This window comes from Lytechinus variegatus, chromosome 2, assembly GCF_018143015.1.
Source record: "Lytechinus variegatus isolate NC3 chromosome 2, Lvar_3.0, whole genome shotgun sequence".
In the NCBI taxonomy this organism is placed as follows: domain Eukaryota; kingdom Metazoa; phylum Echinodermata; class Echinoidea; order Temnopleuroida; family Toxopneustidae; genus Lytechinus; species Lytechinus variegatus.
The window spans coordinates 14,202,331-14,218,759 of NC_054741.1; the positions used below are offsets into that span (position 1 = coordinate 14,202,331).

General features: G+C 35.7%; 1 protein-coding gene across 3 annotated transcripts in view; it reads left to right on the plus strand.

The window, feature by feature from the left end:
* The window catches only part of LOC121407389 (5-oxoprolinase-like), a 48,435-nt gene extending 36,509 nt beyond the window's left edge, over nucleotides 1-11,926 (plus strand). For all 3 annotated transcript variants that reach the window (XM_041598444.1, XM_041598443.1, XM_041598445.1), the window contains exons 24-29: nucleotides 846-995; nucleotides 2,808-2,882; nucleotides 4,298-4,380; nucleotides 5,507-5,667; nucleotides 9,327-9,424; nucleotides 9,975-11,926. In XM_041598444.1, coding sequence (XP_041454378.1) covers nucleotides 846-995; nucleotides 2,808-2,882; nucleotides 4,298-4,380; nucleotides 5,507-5,667; nucleotides 9,327-9,424; nucleotides 9,975-10,154 — 747 coding nt within the window. In that variant the 3' untranslated portion in view covers nucleotides 10,155-11,926. The remainder of the gene's footprint in view (nucleotides 1-845; nucleotides 996-2,807; nucleotides 2,883-4,297; nucleotides 4,381-5,506; nucleotides 5,668-9,326; nucleotides 9,425-9,974) is intronic.
* Nucleotides 11,927-16,429: the final 4,503 nt, after the last annotated feature.

The following is a 16,429-nucleotide window of genomic DNA, read 5'->3' on the forward strand; positions in this document are numbered from 1 at the left end:
TCATTAACTCTTTGTGAAACACCCCCTTGATCTTCCTCCTCTTTGTTTACTTCCTGTTTGGTCTCATCCCACATGGTCTTGGCCTATTCGGTCTTCAACATAATGAATGTATGTTAAACATGGCCTGCTGGCAGCAGTTTTTAGAACTGGAAATGCTACCTTTGATGATATTATTTTTACTATTACTACAATCAGTTCATCTAACCATTTGGTCTAGTTATAGTTGTTATTAATCCCATTGACCATTTTGTCCAGTGTAGAGGGAAGCCCTTACCCGTAGTATCGGATATCTAATTTGTGTAGCATCACTGAGATGAATTGTGTAAGGAACCACATTTTCATTTGGCCAAACTGCAAATAATTAATAGACAGGGTGGACATTGAACCATCTGGGCATTTGACTAATTGACATTCAGACTAAGTGGGCAGTAGACCAAGTGGAATGTTTACCGAACTGCAATTGGACCAAATTGAAAGTAGACTGAATAGGTTTAGCCCATTTGGTATTAGACTGTAGGAGAATGAGTACACTAACTGCGTGTAGACTGGGTGAACATATGCCGGCCTACGATCTTTCTCCACTGGTTAGGTCGCAATTCACGTAAACACTGCCACAGATTACCAAAGTTATGATGTCACAAAAAAATCTATTTTCCATTTCAACTGGTATCATACCATATGTCCGTAGAAATACATCAACAGCCCATATTGGGTGGGAACTCATTAGTACAAGTTTAATAACTACACTGCAGCCAATGTATTATCTGCAATGATACATTGATTTTAGTACGACAGAGATGCTGATGATGTTTTATTAAAATTCTTGTCATGAATCTATTCGATAGGGTTGCCTGAACCCGATCAAGATCATCATTCCGGAGGGTATTCTTCTCAACCCTACCCACAATGCAGCAGTCATTGGTGGTAACGTAGAAACATCGCAGAGGATTGTAGATGTCATACTCAAAGCGTTCCAAGTCTGTGCTGCCTCTCAGGTATACAAGAAATATTGCATGGAGGGATAATGTAGACAAGAAAATATAAAAAAATTTCAGATTACTGAATTTGCAAAGCACAGTTGTGCATAAACATAAAACCATGAGAATTTTCCTCTTAGACGTTCATTTTTGTCTCACCTGCGAAGCAAAGTGAGACTATAGGCGCCGCTTTTCCAACGGCGGCGGCGGCGTCAACATCAAATCTTAACCTGAGGTTAAGTTTTTGAAATGATGTCATAACTTAGAAAGTATATGGACCTAGTTCATAAAACTTGGCCATAAGGTTAATCAAGTATTACTGAAAATCCTATTAGAGTTTCATGTCACATGACCAAGGTCAAAGGTCATTTAGGGTCAATGAACTTAGACCATGTTGGAGGAATCAACATCGAAATCTTAACCTGAGGTTAAGTTTTTGAAATGTCATCATAACTTAGAAAATATATGGACCTAGTTCATGAAACTTGGACATAAGATTAATCAAGTATCACTGAACATCCTGCATGAGTTTCACGTCACATGACCAAGGTCAAAGGTCATTTAGGGTCAATGAACTTTGGCCGAATTGGGGATATCTGTTGAATTCCCATCATAACTTTGAAAGTTTATGGATCTGATTAATGAAACTTGGACATAATTGTAATCAAGCATCACTGAACATTTTGTGCAAGTTTCAGGTCTCATGATTAAGGTCAAAGGTCATTTAGGGTCAATGAACTTTGGCCGAATCGGGGGTATCTGTTGAATTACCATCATAACTTTGAAAGTTTATTGGTCTAGTTCATTGAACTTGGACATTAGAGTAATCAAGTATCACTGAACATCCTGTGCTCATTTCAGGTCACATGACCAAGGTCAAAGGTCAATGAACTTTGGCCGAATTGGGTGTATCTGTTGAATTACCATCATAACTTTGAATGTTTATGGATCTGATTCATGAAACTTGTACATAAGAGTAATCAAGTATCACTGAACATCCTGTGCGAGTTTCAGGTCACATGATCAAGGTCAAAGGTCATGTAAGGTCAATGAACTTTGGCCATGTTGGGGTTTTTTGTTGAATAACCATCATATCACTGTAAGTTTATTGGTCTAGTTCATAAAAAGTGGTCTAGTTCATTAAACTTGGACATAAGAGTAACCATGTATCACTGAACATCTTGTGCGAGTTAGAGTAGTATTCATAGTCAGCACTGCTGCTATATTGAACCGCGTGATGCAGGTGAGACGGCCAGAGGCATTCCACTTGTTTAACAAGGGTACTTCTATTTTAAAGTTCCACAATTTAACAATAGATAATTTTAGGTTCATATTCCATAACTAGAAACTGTCCAAAAATTATTCAGAAAGAGATTATGTCCATAATGGTAAGATTATTCATAATGTAGTTTATGCATACATGTATAGGTGATTTCTTATTTGTTTTGTGATATGCTTCTTGTGGAATTCCTTCTGAAAAACACGGCATTGGCTTTTGACAAGTTGCCTAAAGGCTAAAATCTGCAACAAATATGACTGAAATGATAAAAGCTGGATTTTATTGTAAACATTTATCATACTGTCAACTGATACCAACAGAAATTCATGCAATACACTCTCTGTCCCTTCATACGTTTTATCTGAATATCAATATTTTAAACAGAAATTTTGTAATACCTGCCCTGATTTGGAAGTAGAATACAGAATAATTTTGAAAAATTATTCAGTGAAATTCCTTTTCTTAATGCAATTTAAGCAGAAGTTTAATGCAGGATTCAAATCTATGGTCCTATTTTGTTAATCTTTTCATTTCCTTTTTTGTATTTATAGGGAACCATGAACAACTTCACGTTGGGAGATGAAGATGTTGGATACTACGAAACAATAGCAGGAGGGGCTGGCGCTGTAAGTTTGCATTTACTAGCTATAGTATTTGATTTGCAAGATATTTATACCAAAGATGTAGCTAAAAGTTGAATTGAATTGAATTTATTTTCGTTAAGAACAAATAACAATACATATAAAATGATACATCTGAAATCGACAAATGAAAACGTGAGGATGGCCCTACTCAACATCATCATTCATGGTGTTGCTGGTTTACCGGCGGGTCCTCATATAGCTTAAAATAAAATTACACAAATATAAATTATACACAATATGAAAATAACATACCAAGACAACAAGAAATCAAACTAATCGGTTATAACATACACGCCGCATTACGCTATAACACTACACTTTGATATAATGGTAATTGAAAATAGCAGAGAATAATGTAAAGTCTTTAGTTGCAACTTTGTGCACTTTCCTGTATCCAGATTTCTGCCTTTTGCTTGTCTATATGTAACTTATTTTTACCTTTGGGCTCCTTTTCTCGACATGAAAAAAAATTGTATCTGGATTTGTTGGACATTGTTGGTAAAGCAAAAAATTCATAGAACGGTCTGGTAATTCTATCTTTATTGAAGCAGGGACAATTTCTTTTTCAAGTCAAGAATTGGACCATAAAATCATACAAAAGTTTGATATGAATTATTCAATAATTTATTCTTGGCTTATCAATTGATATTACCAATAAATTATTTGTAAGTAAGTATGAAGATCTATCTGTTAGATCTGTTAGACATCAACTGAAAACAATCTTTCAGAGTGAAGGAAGAAGGGAATTTTCTTCATTTTCTTGATAGTTTCCAACCATATAAAGATCATTTCAAGATGATATGGAAAATATATGACTGTTTCTTGGAGGTAAAGATGTGTTTGTGAAACTTCAGCAATTTTTGTGAAAGGATTTTTTTCCCCATACAGTTAAATGGTTGTCAAAATAGAAAATGTTTATGCTTTAATGGTTATTTAAATGTTTTGGCTCAGCCCTAGTATGAAGGGTATAAGCTAAACTTTGTTTTATTGGTCTAATTTCTAGATCTTACATCAAAATTGAGTTTGATTGGGTGCCCAATCTTATGTCTTCTTGACATAAAGCCCCTTCTCAAGTCGGGAATGAGCTAAAAACTTCAGTATATAATCTGTCAGCTGCTTTCTGATATCCAATTACTAAATGTGTTAAGGAAATGCTCAAAGGGGCAATTTTTTCTAAAAATAAAGACATTGCCAAGAGGTGGTGCTAGATGACAAATTCAAATTTGTAACTGCTGAAAAATGCCATATTTAAATCCTGAAGGCTGAAAAACATTCAGTGACTACTACATGTTTATAATATTGGAATGTTATGACACTCAAGTCTAATTCACATTACTGACCCTTTTATCAAAGCTTTAGACAGGCTTTCATTTTTCTTAAAACCTCTTTCATTTCAGGGTCCCACGTGGCACGGTAGGAGTGGTGTCCATGTTCATATGACCAACACCAGGATCACTGATCCAGAGATATTTGAAAGAAGGTGAGGATACAACTGGTGAAGTGCCCTCTGGTGGTGTTCATAAAGAGTCAATCAGTCAAGTCTGATGACTCGAGTACCAACATGCTCATCATTGATGATAAGGTCTCTTTCTAGAGTAGAATTAAAGATTACAAACATGTTTCAGGGTACTTATTACAGATATGAAGGAAATCTATTTTGATTATTTGGGTTCAAAAAACTTTTGTTTAATTTGGATGTATATGAGCTAGAAACATTTTTGCATGAGAGATAAATGCTAAGGTGTTTTGAAATGTGTTTGTACCTTATTAAATCACATAATAATAATGTTCCACTTTTATGTAGCTTTGATAGATTAGATCCACATTTCTAAGCGATTTACAGATATTCTTTTAGGCCGGTCATCAGTTCCTGGCATGCTGGCACACAATATATGCACTTCTCTCCCTGGGGAAATTTCCAACAAGATTTTTCAACCTCATTTGCTATGCATGCTACATAGGCTTTCGCATCCTTCCCATTTAATTCCTGGGTGGAGTGTGGCAATTTATGGAGGGACGCTTTGCCAAAGGATGCTAGGTTGCGGTGGGATTTGAAAACACGACCTTCTGATTACAGGGCGAGAGTCAAAACCACTTTACCACAACGCTTTCTAATTTCAGATCAAATGTGATTGCCATATACAACCATGTGCCTTACATGACCCCTTCTCTCTTGGACCAAACAGCGCTATGCAGCTGTACATTGACAAGGCTGGTTTTAATGAGATGATAAACATAGTCCTTTGAAACAAAAGCCTTTAGAAATACATTTTGCTGGAGGATGTAAAAACATGTTTTTAACTGGGGAGAGTCCATAAGTGGACTATAATGTAAATAAACTGTTAGCGACGTTCTGCCTGGAATTGCCTGAGATATTAATATTATTCTACTTGATTTAAGATTGAAATTCATGTTCAGAATTCTGTCAGAATTTAGATAAGACCAAAATGAAATTTCAAATAAAAAAATTGGACTTATATTTATATTTATGAAATACCTTTACCCCAGGACCATGATGTATGAAAGTTTTTAACTGATCATGTCTGAATATGTTTGAATGTGTTTGATTGAATGTTTCTTGATTCAACTATTTTTTTTCCTCCAAGATATCCTGTTGTATTGAAGCAGTTCCAGTTGAACCCTGGCACCGGAGGAGCAGGGCAATTCCGGGGTGGGGATGGGGTCATCAGAGAGGTCCTCTTTAGACGACCCTTGACCATCGCACTCCTGAGTGAACGCAGGTCGTTTAGACCTTATGGAATGAAAGGTAGCTAAATTTAATTTGATTAACAAAAACACTCCTGTCAGGTCACTTCGTTCATCCAACTCTGGTTCCCTAGTTACAGTCCGACCTCTCTTATCTGGCCTCCCTTTATCCGGATCTCTCTATTATCCGGACTCACACTTGCCAAGATTTTTTTTAGGTGATCTGTCTGTTGACAGATCACCTGTTATGTTTCTACGAATTTTCTTTTTTATTTATTTTGATTTATTATTCTTTTTCCACCCTTTTCTTGTTCCACCAAAATCAGAAAAAGTTCTCTATCAATTTTCATCGAAATATTATCAATTATGCACAGTTATCATGCGATGTGTACGAAACAAGTTCAACGTCAAATGGTCATCCTGACGTCATCTACGTGCCATTTTGTAAAAACACATTATCAACAATATCTTCATTATCAAATTAACAATATTAACATCAAATTAACTTCAGATCAAGAGTCAACTGTTCATGTCATCAGAGGTCATGTACAGGTCACGACGCGCATGTACGCGCGCGACAAAATTTTAAAATGCTCAAAATCATTGTTTGATCAAAGTAGAGTACGTTTCAGATCATTCTAAACATTTCAGGAATTTGCGCGCTCACAGGTTTTCGCGCGCGTTTACGCGCGTAGCGTTCTTACGACACGTAGAATCGCACCTTCTTTTGCGTTAATGCATTCCTTATAAAATTCCTAATAATTTGATACCTTAACCGACCTTCTACGACCAGTAATAAAGGAATAAGCCTCCGTCAAAGTTTACATTACCGTGCAAGCGCGCGTTCACAATAGGCCAAATGTGTGCAAAAAGATGCTTTTACAAAATTCTATATAACTTTTTCAGATAGTCCGTTGACCCTTAAATTTTCTTTTATATTGGGATAGAGTAGGACTTGTAGATGTGATTTCATGTCTCATTTGACCCTAAATTTTATCATGACGTCATCAATATGGCGTCAGAACTAAAATTTTCAATTTTTGTGTTTTGACGTTTTAATAATTTTGCAAATATGACTATAACTCCGTAATCATTGGTCGTTTTTCACCCGGTTTTCGACATATTGTAGCTGGTTGTATACTTTTACAAATCAATTTACTTAACTATCATTTTCAAAAAGAGATCATCATAATTAAAATATTTATAAGTATATCATTATGTTATGCTTGCCCTTGAAAAATTCAACTTGAGGTTATGTTTTATCGTTGCCTTGCAAGTGCATGACAGTAACTATGGTCCAATGGTTAATGCATCTACCTTGTAACGCAAGGGTCCATGGTTCGAAACCCATCAGTATATATTTTTTTATTCATTATTTTTTTTTCTCATTTTGCGTGAAAGCCAGTTCGGAGTTCCATTCTGCGCATGATAAGAAGAAGTTTATTTCTATTTAAGTGACATGGTGGTTTAATAGTTAACGAGATATTAGCACCAACCTTGATGTCTTGATTATTCTTTCTAATTGTGCGTTAAATTACATCCATAAAAAAACAATGCGTGTACTAGCAACTGGTATTTCAGAGTTGGACAAGTATTGTTATAAGAACATGCTAACGCATTCCAAGAAGAAATGCAACAAATGCCTCCGTCAGTGTTCATTGCTTTGTTATTCTATTCACCTGGTCTATGCAATTTCTCCATCCTGGTATATGTTAAAAATGCTTGCATAATATCCTACCTATCGTCATGTAAACAATTAAAGGTCATTTAGTCATAATTGTTCATGAGGTAACCAAAAAATCTGGTCTATGGATACTAATTTGAATTTTTCAAAACTGGATTCTAGATCCTTGCTTTAGTCAACACTGTGCTCACTATTTCGTGTTATCACTTGGTAAATTGGAATTGACATTGATACTAAATAGGTTCATTATTGCGGATTGAAATAATCGCTAGAGGGTATTCATTTGTCTCGCAATCTACTATGGTCAACAAGGAAATTTGTGATCACTCTCGCAAAGAGTGTTCACTAGCTTACAAGTTCACGAGCTTTCGAGTGCCGCTGCAACTCTTTATCAAGTGACGAAAATTGTCTGATATCGTACTCTATTTATACTAATCTCCAGGACAGTACGCACGAACGCGAGAACAATAGGTGGAATTGACATTCTTTAGGAAAACAAGATCTTTCCATACCACCTTTTATTTCATTGTCTTTCAACAGTATTCAACATGTCCTTTCATAATAAAACTGCGCTTATTATCATGATGCTCATATCGATCTGAATTAACATGATGATCTTAAGAAAAGAAAATAGATCGTGATCATTAGATTCACAGACAGATCACCTAATTCGTCCTAAAGACGAATTAAAATTCTTTTATCTAAACGCAATCCTATACGTAATCTCACTTTGAGTACATATATTTCCCAATATAGTCAACCTACAAAAAAATTATTTTTCATGAAATTATCTCACCCAAATCACCAATTATTTCCAGTAAATCAGGGTGCAGGGCAAACATTTTATCACGTTTCTCTTTTTGCTTCACGGGAAAAACAACACATGTCTCGCTAGCTAATGTTAGGCCTCAATACGGACAGCGCCATCTATCATGTTTGAGCCTACAGTCAGTGTACCAATGGCTGACATTGCAAAGCTGCGATAACCGCTGCAATGATCTAATTGTAAAACTTGGTTTCATCGAGTCATTCTCTTTCTTTCGAGGTATGCTCGATGTATACCTCAGTCACTTTAGCAGGTAAATTATCCAAGAGTTTTGGCCATCGATCGATTTCATTTCTGTAAAAACACTGCCTATAATTTGCAATGATACTGCAGTGAATACTGTCTGTACGCCCACTACATTAGTGTAGCTACCGCCGTTGGCTTGGGGAGGCAACCGGCAGCGCGGCTGCGTGTATTTGATATTGAGTCTCCCAGATCCGGATAAATCCCTTCTCCCGATTGGTGCGGGTCCCAACGTGTCCTGATAAGAGAGGTCAGACTGTATTCCCAAATCCGTTAAGACATGGGGGGTTCGGGCTTATATTTGTTTGTTATATTTGTACTTTACTCTTTCTTTCTTTCTTTCACTGCGCCTTGGGCACTCTGCAGAGTGGATTTGGCACATTACAAATCACATTTATTATTATTATAAAAATATCTCAATCTCTTTCAGCAGTCATAACAATGATAATAGTAATAATAGACATTTATATTGTGAAACTTTTCAAGAAATAATATATTTCGATGTGCACTAAAAGTATAGTAGTATATACTGTGAGGAAGTAATGAGACTGTGATCTTAATCATGGTCGTGGTAGGAATGTTTATATGTGGAATATCCCTCAAGGAATGTTCTTAATTCATTACTCTTTCCCAGACAACCTGAAAATTATTGTATTAGTGTCCCATATCAAGGCCCTAAAGTTAACGCCAAGCGATTAATGGTGGGGAAGATTTCTTTGACTATATTTGTGTATGAACCATTGTAGCCTTTAGAGAAGGCTCCATGTCTGTTATGATGTTTCTTTCAAACACCTGCCGACTGAGAAATGCAAGCTGAGCCAGATAGCCTTTAGGAGCCTGGCTTGGATTTCTTATGTTAACCGCTGTTTCAGACCCACAATCACTACCTGAGAGGAAGCGGCCAATCAGCGAGCTTCTTCTCCTCCCTGTCTATATTATTATTATTATCATTCATCTCTTCTTGTAGGTGGCTGTGAAGGAAAGCCAGGAAGTAATCACTTCATCTTTGCCAATGGTCATACTATCAACCTTGGAAGCAAGAATACCATCGATGTGAAGGCTGGGGTAAGAGATACACTCTGAATGAAAGGAGACTGATCCTCAAGGAGCTCAATCACATTGTGGGCATCCTGTGTTTTTTTTTATTGTCTCAATACATTGACTGTTTAAACTGATTGGAAGTATATTGGAAGTTACATTTTGATAATCATCTACCTCTCAAGACTCATTGGAATGACATATGCAGATCTGCCTTGTGTGCATTGCATGAAATTGGTAGCATCCATTAATTTTTTACAAAAAAAGACCACCCAGAGACTCATTCATGTGCTGGTCATGACTTGCATTGACTTTTGCGACAGTCTTCTTTATGATCTTCCTGATGCACAAATTAACAAACTGAAGAGAGTACAAAATTCAGCTGCCAGGCATATTGCTGATTGGTCATGTGAGTCCGTCACTCCACTGCTCGAGGAGTTTGATACACTAGGGTCTGGAAGCAAATTGATTTTAGAATCTTTTTCTTACCTTCTAATGTTTTATAAAAATCAGCTCTGTTCTATCTTCAAAAGTTAATACGAGAACACTTCTCTCTCTTTCTCTTTCTGTCTTCTAGGATGTATTACTTATCCGCACTCCTGGTGGAGGTGGTTACGGGTCCCCTGACAACAATGACAACGACGACGATAGCAACAACAGGCCACGGAAGCGATCTCGCAAAGATGAAGATCCAAACAGTCACTTCCTAGAGAGGGGAAGCGTCTATGCCTACAGACTAGCCCAAGAACAGGTCTAATTCATTCCAGTTCATGTCAACCAATTGACTACTGAATTTTGTAATTCCCATAGGTTTTGGACAGGGACCATGTGGTTCAAGTAGGCAATGGGTTAATCGGACTAGAAACTACATGTAACCAAAACTAGAAATTGTTTTCCCATGAAAATTAGCATAATGAACAAAGGCTGAAGGATTTGGGTAATAATGAGGGTTTTCTGTTCATACAGAACACAGAATTTAAAGTGTCCTTGATGATGGTTATGATGATGTCAAAGTTGGTGCAATTATTTAAGGGGGCTTCAGCTTACACAAATTTTCTATACAAATGCAATATATATATTTCTGCACTGCATGTATGTTTGCTTGCAGTAGACATATGGTTCCTTCTTCATAAATGATTGCTTTAAAAAAAAAATGGGGTTGACCTATAGCCTCATTTCTTTTAAATAGCTTGTCTCAAAAGGTCAACGAAACTTTTACTGAGTGAAATGGGAAGTTTATTTTCAAGTGAGAAAGAAGAAATGGAAATTTCTTATTCATTTTACTTGAAATTTAATTGTTAGTTGATACTTGGGTGTTGTTTCAGGAATGTGAATGTAAGAATAAAAAGAGAAAAATCAGACAAGCTTAATGCTGAATATTTCATCAGAATCGGATGTTAAATAGGAAAGTTATGACATTATAAGATTTAGGTTAATGAGGAATCTGAGGATGTCACCCACTCACTATTTCTTTTGCAGTTTATTATAATATTGGATAATCAAACAATACAAATCAAAAGAAATAGTGAGTGACATCATTGACTCCCATTTGCATATCTCTCTGTTGTACCTATTACTGCAATGGAGAAAAATAAGCAAAATTCTAAATAGTCGTAAATTACATCTGATTTCAGTGAAACTTTTGCTAGTTTGAATTTATTTCTTTTCATTCAAATCAACTTATTATTGGGATGGACCTATGAGTACATCTTTACGAAAACTGGTGACATGAAAGTTTATGAGGATATCCTTGTTTTATGGGACTTAATCAGATTCTTGTTTAATTTTATTTCCAGTATCTGATTAAAACTCTTGTTGATAAAGGTGTCTAACTACAAAGCTTTTCCATTGTCAAAATTGTATAGGGCTATATGAAATCCAAACCTACAATGTTAAATGAGGAAATTTTTCTCCTCGAACACATCAATCGTACCTGAAGTCATGATACTTACAAAAACTTTATAAAACAACATCCTGATTAGGATGTGCCTTGTTAATGTATTCTTCAAAAATTGTTGGCTTTTGATATTAATATATGGATTTATTGCACATTTAACTTTCAGAATTCAATTGACACAAAAGTATTTTATCTAAATAGTAATTTTAACATAGAACTTCTTATACTTTATTCCAGCACAAATTATATAAAACAGAAGTGAATAATGTACAGTGAAGAACTAGTGCACAGTGATTTTTGTTCTGCTGTAAGTATAATAATGCACCAATAGTCTTTCCCATATTGAACTTCATTTTTCTTTAGAGCAATTCCAGAAAATATGTAAACCAACCCCCTATACATGAGACTTTCTGAACAACTGGCCATGTTCTCTAGTTCATATGAAAAGTTGTAATGCTCTCAAATTATTGAGCTGTTCATGAAGTGAAGTTAAATAATAATTGATAGAAGTGGGGTTGATTATGGACCTGAAAATTAATAAATATGGCTTGAGAATATAAAATAGAACTTTGCCAATTTACACACAGAAACAGTGGTTTTATTTGAGTGAATGTTTACTTGCAACACTTTGTTAACATCAAATGAAAGCTACTAATGCTATAAAAATACACAGATTTTTTTTCTTACGGTTTTTGTCTCACCTGCATAGCAGAGTGAGACTATCGGCGCCGCTTTTCCGACGGCGGCGGCGTCAACATCAAATCTTAACCTAAGGTTAAGTTTTTGAAATGACATCATAACTTAGAAATTATATGGGCCTAGTTCATGAAACTTGGCAATAAGGTTAATCAAGTATTACTAAACATCCTATTAGAGTTTCATGTCACATGACCAAGGTAAAAGGTCATTTAGGGTTAATGAAGTGAGACCATGTTTTGGGAATCAACATCAAAATCTTAACCTGAGGTTAAGTTTTTGAAATGTCATCATAACTTAGCAAATATATGGACCTAGTTCATTAAACTTGGACATTAGGTTAATCAAGTATCACCAAACATCCTGCATGAGTTTCACATCACATGACCAAGGTCAAAGGTCATTAAGGGTCAATGAACTTTGGCCGATATGGGGTATCTGTTGAATTACAATCAAAACTTTGGAAGTATGATGGTCTAGTTCATAAAACTTGGACATAAGAGTAATCAAGTATGACTGAACATCCTGTGCGCATTTTAGGTCACATGACCAAGGTCAAAGGTCAATGAACTTTGGCCATAATGGGGATATCTGTTGAATTACCATCATAACTTTGCAAGTTTATTGATCTGACTTTTGAAACTTGGACATAAGAATAATCAAGTATCACTGAATATCCTGTGCAAGTTTCAGGTCACATGATCAAGGTCAAAGGTCATGTGAGATCAATGAACTTTGGCTGCATTGGGGTATTTGTTGAATTACCATCCTATCTCTGTAAGTGTATTGGTCTAATTCATAAAATGTGGAAATAAGAGTAACCAAGTATCACTGAACATCTTGTGTGAGTTATAGTAGTTTTCAAAGTCAGCACTGCTGCTATGTTAAATCGCGTGATGCAGGTGAGACGGCCAGAGGCATTCCACTTGTTTTTTTATAGGTATCAAAAATTATTGTGCCAATCTACAAAATGTTGTGAACATGGCCTGAATTCATAGATAAAGCTAATAATGGAAGATGCTAAAACCAATATAAAGTGACCTTTCTATCTATATTTTTACATTTTTTTCATACTAGCAGTTTATTTTATTATTATAGTAAGTTTGGTGGAAAGTTTGTGGTATGTATTATGTTAGGTAAAAGTTTAATTGGGATCTTGCAATAATGTAATTTTGAAAGGATGTGGAGATGGATTTGTAAACAAATGTTGATGCTGATCAGGATTGATAAGAAATTTGCAATAACATGGAGAATATATTTTTAGACATTGTTTTAATTTTTACGCTAATTGTAGAACTTCAAATTGTCAGCATTTGAAACTCACTTATCAAAAACAGAACTAGAAGTACATGTATGTACTATATTTGTTTGTTTCTTTGTTTTGTTCCGTTTTTCATTTTCTTTCATGCAAGAATTAATGAAATCCATTGAAAGTGAGATATAGCAACATGGAAGCAAAACCAAGATTTTTACAGTTCAAATTCTCTACAGTTTGTGAATTTGGGCCTATATGTAACAAAGCAATGGTTAGATGTTTATTATTAGCAAAGTGTTATTGGCTTATCATTCAATACATTTAATAAAAAAAGATGTTGTCTTTTAAATGATACATTTTCTATTCACTCACAGTAGTAGTTCTTTGAGTAACCTTACTCAAAGGAGAACATGATTGTGTTTGTTTGTATTACATTTTTTGTTATATCAGACATGCATTGAAAGAATTGTGAAGGAGCAACTTAATTTCTCTTATAAGATTTGATTCTGAAATACAGATTCTACCTTTTTTCTCTCATATATCCTGAATATATTGTATTTTATATATATGGCTGGATTAATCAACTTACTTTATGAATTGATTATAATTATGATACTGGAATTCTATATACTACATTGATGTTGTCCTTGTGTTTTCATTGAAGGGGTGTGAATATAAGGGCCACTTGACGTAAAGTTAAGAGATTAATCACGGGGCTGATTTTGAGTTTGATTATAACAAAATAATCAATGCAAGCAATCAATGATTGAAATCAGCCCCAAAATTCATCGCTTAGCTTTATGATACAGGGCCTCAGAATGATTTATTAATTGGCTAAGCTCAGTTTGAGAAATCTCTAAACCATTGTGCTTTTCTTAAATCAATTTCATTTGATTTGAAATTGATCTGAAATGTACATTTTTATTAATATTTATTTTTTGTGTACATAGGTTATTTTTTGTGTCGTGAGAAATAAATGAATAAATGAAATTTAAGAAGACTGACTGTACCCTCCCCCCCCAAAAAAAAAAGAACAAAAGAAATGTAGAATAAGGTCGATTCATAAAAGGATTTCTACAATGGACAAAATTTCAATACCACTGTTATGGCCGGGGGTTGTGGACTTAATATTAAAGGTCAAGTCCACCTCAGAAAAATGTTGATTTGAATCAATAGAGGAAAATCAGACAAGCACAATGCTGAAGATTTCATCGAAATCGGATGTAAAATAAGAAAGTTATGACATTTCAAAGTTTCGCTTACTTTTAACAAAATAGTTATATGAACGAGCCAGTTACATCCAAATGAGAGAGTTGATGTCACTCACTATTTCTTTTGTCTTTTATTGTTTGTATTATACAATATTTCAATTTTTACGAATTTGATGATTAGGACTTTAGGAAATTGGCAAAGCCGATCTCCTAATATTTATATAAAAGTTAGGTCCTACCTTAAATTCTTGCTCGCCAGAGGATCCAGCCGCTCAGGTAAATTTCACAAATCCAGTGACAAGAAATATATACACTTCACAATTTCAAATAGATTAGAAAAAAGGGACAGACGTCACAAAATATCTCGCGAAGAAATGAGCTCATTAAGTATGCAGAGAATATAAACTTCGAAGGAGTGGAGGTGACGGTATGAAGTAAGAATTGAAAAAGATAGAGAAATGAGTATAAAATGATCCTCCACAAGATTTGGTTCGATCCTCACTAGCAGCTGGATGAGATGGTCAGCATGAGTGGTTAGGACGAAGGCAGAGAGTAGAGTGATGATGTGGTAGAGAAAACAAGTTGTTTTTACCAACATCAGAAAAGGTGAGACAAAGAAATAAGCGCCAAAAAGGGGGGCAAAACACAGTTGAGAAGAACAAAGAAGAGAGAAGCAGACTGTGAGAAAAGTAAACATGCAAGCATCTCTGTAGTGATGTTGTATACCTGCAAGTTCATTGCAATAAACAAGGAACAATGAAAGGATGTTTGCTCCAAGTCTAAGAACAAAAGAAAGGTTGTTTCTTAATAGAAGAATGTGTTTGCCAAGTAGATTTGGGCAGGAAATGAGTTGCCTTGTTCTGTGCAAGTAAAGTATAGTACATTGCACATGGCAGAAACAAGTTAGAATATAGATATGAAATTGGAAATAAAAGAATTTATATACAACATGAACAGAATATTGAAATATAAATGAAGATATATACAAGAAAAGAATATATAGATGTAGATATATGAAAAGCTATAGTCAAGTCACTACAGTAGCTCCCCCCCTAGATTTGTACCGAATAGAAATGTAGTAACAAATCGACAAGGGAAAGTAAAAGGGAACTTGGCTATATAAAACAAGAAAATAAAAGGACTGGAAACATTAGTGAATTTTGAGACATGTTTCAACCGTCTCCGAAAAATTGAACGTACTTGGCAGGAAACCTTACATGGCGACCAGAACGGGTCTTACGAATTTCGGGAGGCGTATGCTTGTCATCAGAATCCCCTGCCAAGTCCGTGGAGTTGGATTGTTGATGAACTTGGTCAGGTGGATTTTGATGAGAAGATGAAGGAGTGATAGCATCCTGCTCGATGAAAGCCGGTTTCAGTCTGTCGACACTGACATTTTCATGTTTACCATTATAATCAATGGTGAAAAACTTGTCAGTACGACGAATGACTCGGAAGGGTCCTCTGTAAGGAGGCTGCAATGGCTTTGTAACAGCATCATCTCTAAGAAAGATGTGAGATGAAGAATGCAGTTCAGGATGTACCTGTGTTCTAGTTTGCTGTTTACGAGTAGGAGTGGGATGTAATTCCCGCATCATTCTCTTTAGTCTGTGGGCATAGTTAGATGGGTCATCAGCAGCATCAACTTGTGAAGGAGCTACAAATTGTGCAGGTAGGGTGACTGTAGTCCCAAACACAAGCTCTGCTGCAGAGCATCCAATGTCTGCCTTGATTGCGGTGCGTATACCCAGTAAGACTAAAGGGAGTGACTCGGTCCAACGGACCTTGTTATGAGCTTTGAGAGAAGCTTTTAGTTGGCGATGAAAACGCTCCACTAAACCATTTGCGGCAGGATGGTATGCTGTTGTGCGGATGCGTTTAGTGCCAAGGAGGTTGGTGAGCGCGAGAAAAAGTGCTGACTCAAATTGCCTACCTCTGTCTGTTGTGATGGTAGTAGGTGCGCCAAACACTGC